The sequence below is a fragment of the Teleopsis dalmanni genome, unplaced genomic scaffold, assembly GCF_002237135.1.
Source record: "Teleopsis dalmanni isolate 2A unplaced genomic scaffold, ASM223713v2 unscaffolded_contig_0598, whole genome shotgun sequence".
NCBI classification, from domain to species: domain Eukaryota; kingdom Metazoa; phylum Arthropoda; class Insecta; order Diptera; family Diopsidae; genus Teleopsis; species Teleopsis dalmanni.
The window spans coordinates 8,553-10,767 of record NW_024031980.1 but is presented as its reverse complement, the minus strand read 5'-3'; the positions used below and the strand labels follow the sequence as shown (position 1 = coordinate 10,767).

Here is a 2,215-nt window from a genome sequence, read left to right as displayed (position 1 = left end):
GTTTTTTGACTTTGAATTAGATGTAAACGTGCATGGCTGACGGCATCTGCGTGCTTGCTCTCCAAACCTACTGTGAAACCAGCACCAACCAGAGTGGTTTGAGGACTGCGATAGCGTTCGACTCTTTCTGCGTGAGGATTGTCGCATTCTCGACGGCTGGCGTCCAACAAAATCCAATCTGCTCAATCGCTGCTCAATCTGATCCAAACGCTGGCACAACCTGGCTGTCTCGTTCGAATCGTTACTTACACGAGATGACACTGCAGCTAATTGATGGTAATCGCCCGCTTCACAAATCCTATCAGCCAGTTAAGCCAATTCTACCAGGTCAACATTTGATGTCTGCAAAATGGCACGTACCTGCGGAGGCAGACGCTGGAGCCAAAGTGACTTCAGGAATTCGCTACTGACTTTATCCTTCGCTAGCGCTGTCAGCTCATTTAATAACTGCGATGGTCGACGATCTCCTAATTCGACCTCAGAAAGGAGCCTCTGAATCTTGCGTTGTTCACTTTCACCAAACCGCTCTAAAATCTGGTTCTTAAAATTACTGTATTTACCAGTTGCCGGAGGATGTAAAACGGCATCGGCTACATCAGCAACAACGCTGGACTCGATCGCTGCAACGACAATGTTGAATTTCGTAGCGTCATTAGTTATATCGGCGACTGCAAACTGCGCCTCAATTTGCGCGAACCAAATTTCTGGTCTTTCGTGCCAAAATGGCGGTACCTTGACGGACACACGATTCAGATTACCTTCCCGTAATTCGTTCTCTCGTTGCACCGCTGCGGCTTCGTTGCTCGTTGGCAAAGACATGCTGTTTGAAAGTGTTGCTCGCAATAATATATTTCAATTAATTTTGAAAAACGTAACCGTTCATTCAGATCACGTCGGGGTCACCAATTTAGCTAGGGTCTATTAACCTTGCTAATAAATAAAACTCTCAAAATTTATGATGTTAATAATCTTTTAATCAAACTTTTTACACGAGAGAAAAATGGAAACGTTTTCCACAATCTCAAACTGAAACTTTAAAATATTTAAAATTGAATTTTCCTTTTTAAATTCAATAAAAGCATAGCCTACTGGGTCGCCACAATATCAACATATCAAATGATTTAATTAGAACATTAAAATACTCACTCACTATCAGGTACATAATTTATACTTTTGTTATGGAAGCCTTCAAATTTATGTTTCCTTTACATTTTCCTTTGATTTTAACATTATGCTATTCTGATAGTGTGATACATTATAATAATCTATGATTAAATTATTGGTAATTATACATATTATTAAAATGAACATTATATTGAACACAAAGGGAAATGTGATTATACACTGAGTTGCGTATTTTGTGAAGACTATCGTAATAGTATATTTATCTTTCCTTTCCGACTCACTTAATGAGTGTATTTCTGCGAATTTATCGTAAGATTGTCCATCTTGGCCAGAATTTAATCAATTTAATATGAGACCCCATTTTAAATTACTTTCTTTTTTCATAACTGAACAAATACATTGTGTGTAAGAGAGAAGCACACAAATTGACGGAGATATACTACATTCCTGGCAGAGGGGGTCTTGAGGGCTCATGCATCATCACTTCTTTGTTGATGACGTCACCTGCAAAAAACCTTCATGTAAATATCGAACTAGGGAAAGACTACGTCAGTATATGTTATGCAAGTCAAATAAAAAAAACTTTCGTTTTAGTATAATAAATAAATATGTTTATTAAATTTTAAGTTTCTTAAATCTGCCTTAACATTTTTAGCCTATGCTAATAAAAGCATTACAATTTTATAATTTACATTTACATATATTTTTGTAAAAATCACAAAATTTTTTCCCGAGGTACGGGTCTTACTACTTCATGACAGGAGGTTCATAAAAAAATTTTCAGCCAAATCGGGGGTGATGAGGTTGACGAAAAGAATACAAATTGAAAGTTGATAAGTTCGCTTTGGTTCAATAAAAAGAAGGTGTTAAGAGCATTTGAGACAAAAATTCGTCAGAATATTCGTGTATATTCCTTTAAGCGTTGGGAATTTGATGGAAAGGTGAACTTTATGAACTACACTACGATATTAACATATTTAAGCACATAAAAATTCTGCGTGTTCGTCTGTTGCGTGCTTAGATCACGTCGGGGTCACCAATATATAGCGTGGTTTCTGTACTTGAATGGAATTAAAAGCACAGAGACTAT

General features: G+C 37.1%; 1 protein-coding gene across 1 annotated transcript; it reads right to left on the bottom strand.

Annotated features, from left to right (window-relative positions):
• Positions 1–309: 309 nt before the first annotated feature.
• Positions 310–819, bottom strand: LOC119663581. Its single transcript, XM_038073192.1, has one exon. The coding sequence runs from the start codon at positions 817–819 to the stop codon at positions 310–312; it is 510 nt and encodes a 169-aa protein (XP_037929120.1).
• Between the last annotated feature and the right edge of the window lie 1,396 nt (positions 820–2,215).

Excerpts from the sequence above, each read along its gene's own strand:
- LOC119663581 (XM_038073192.1), bottom strand. The coding sequence starts at position 819 with ATGTCTTTGCCAACGAGCAACGAAGCCGCAGCGGTGCAACGAGAGAAC.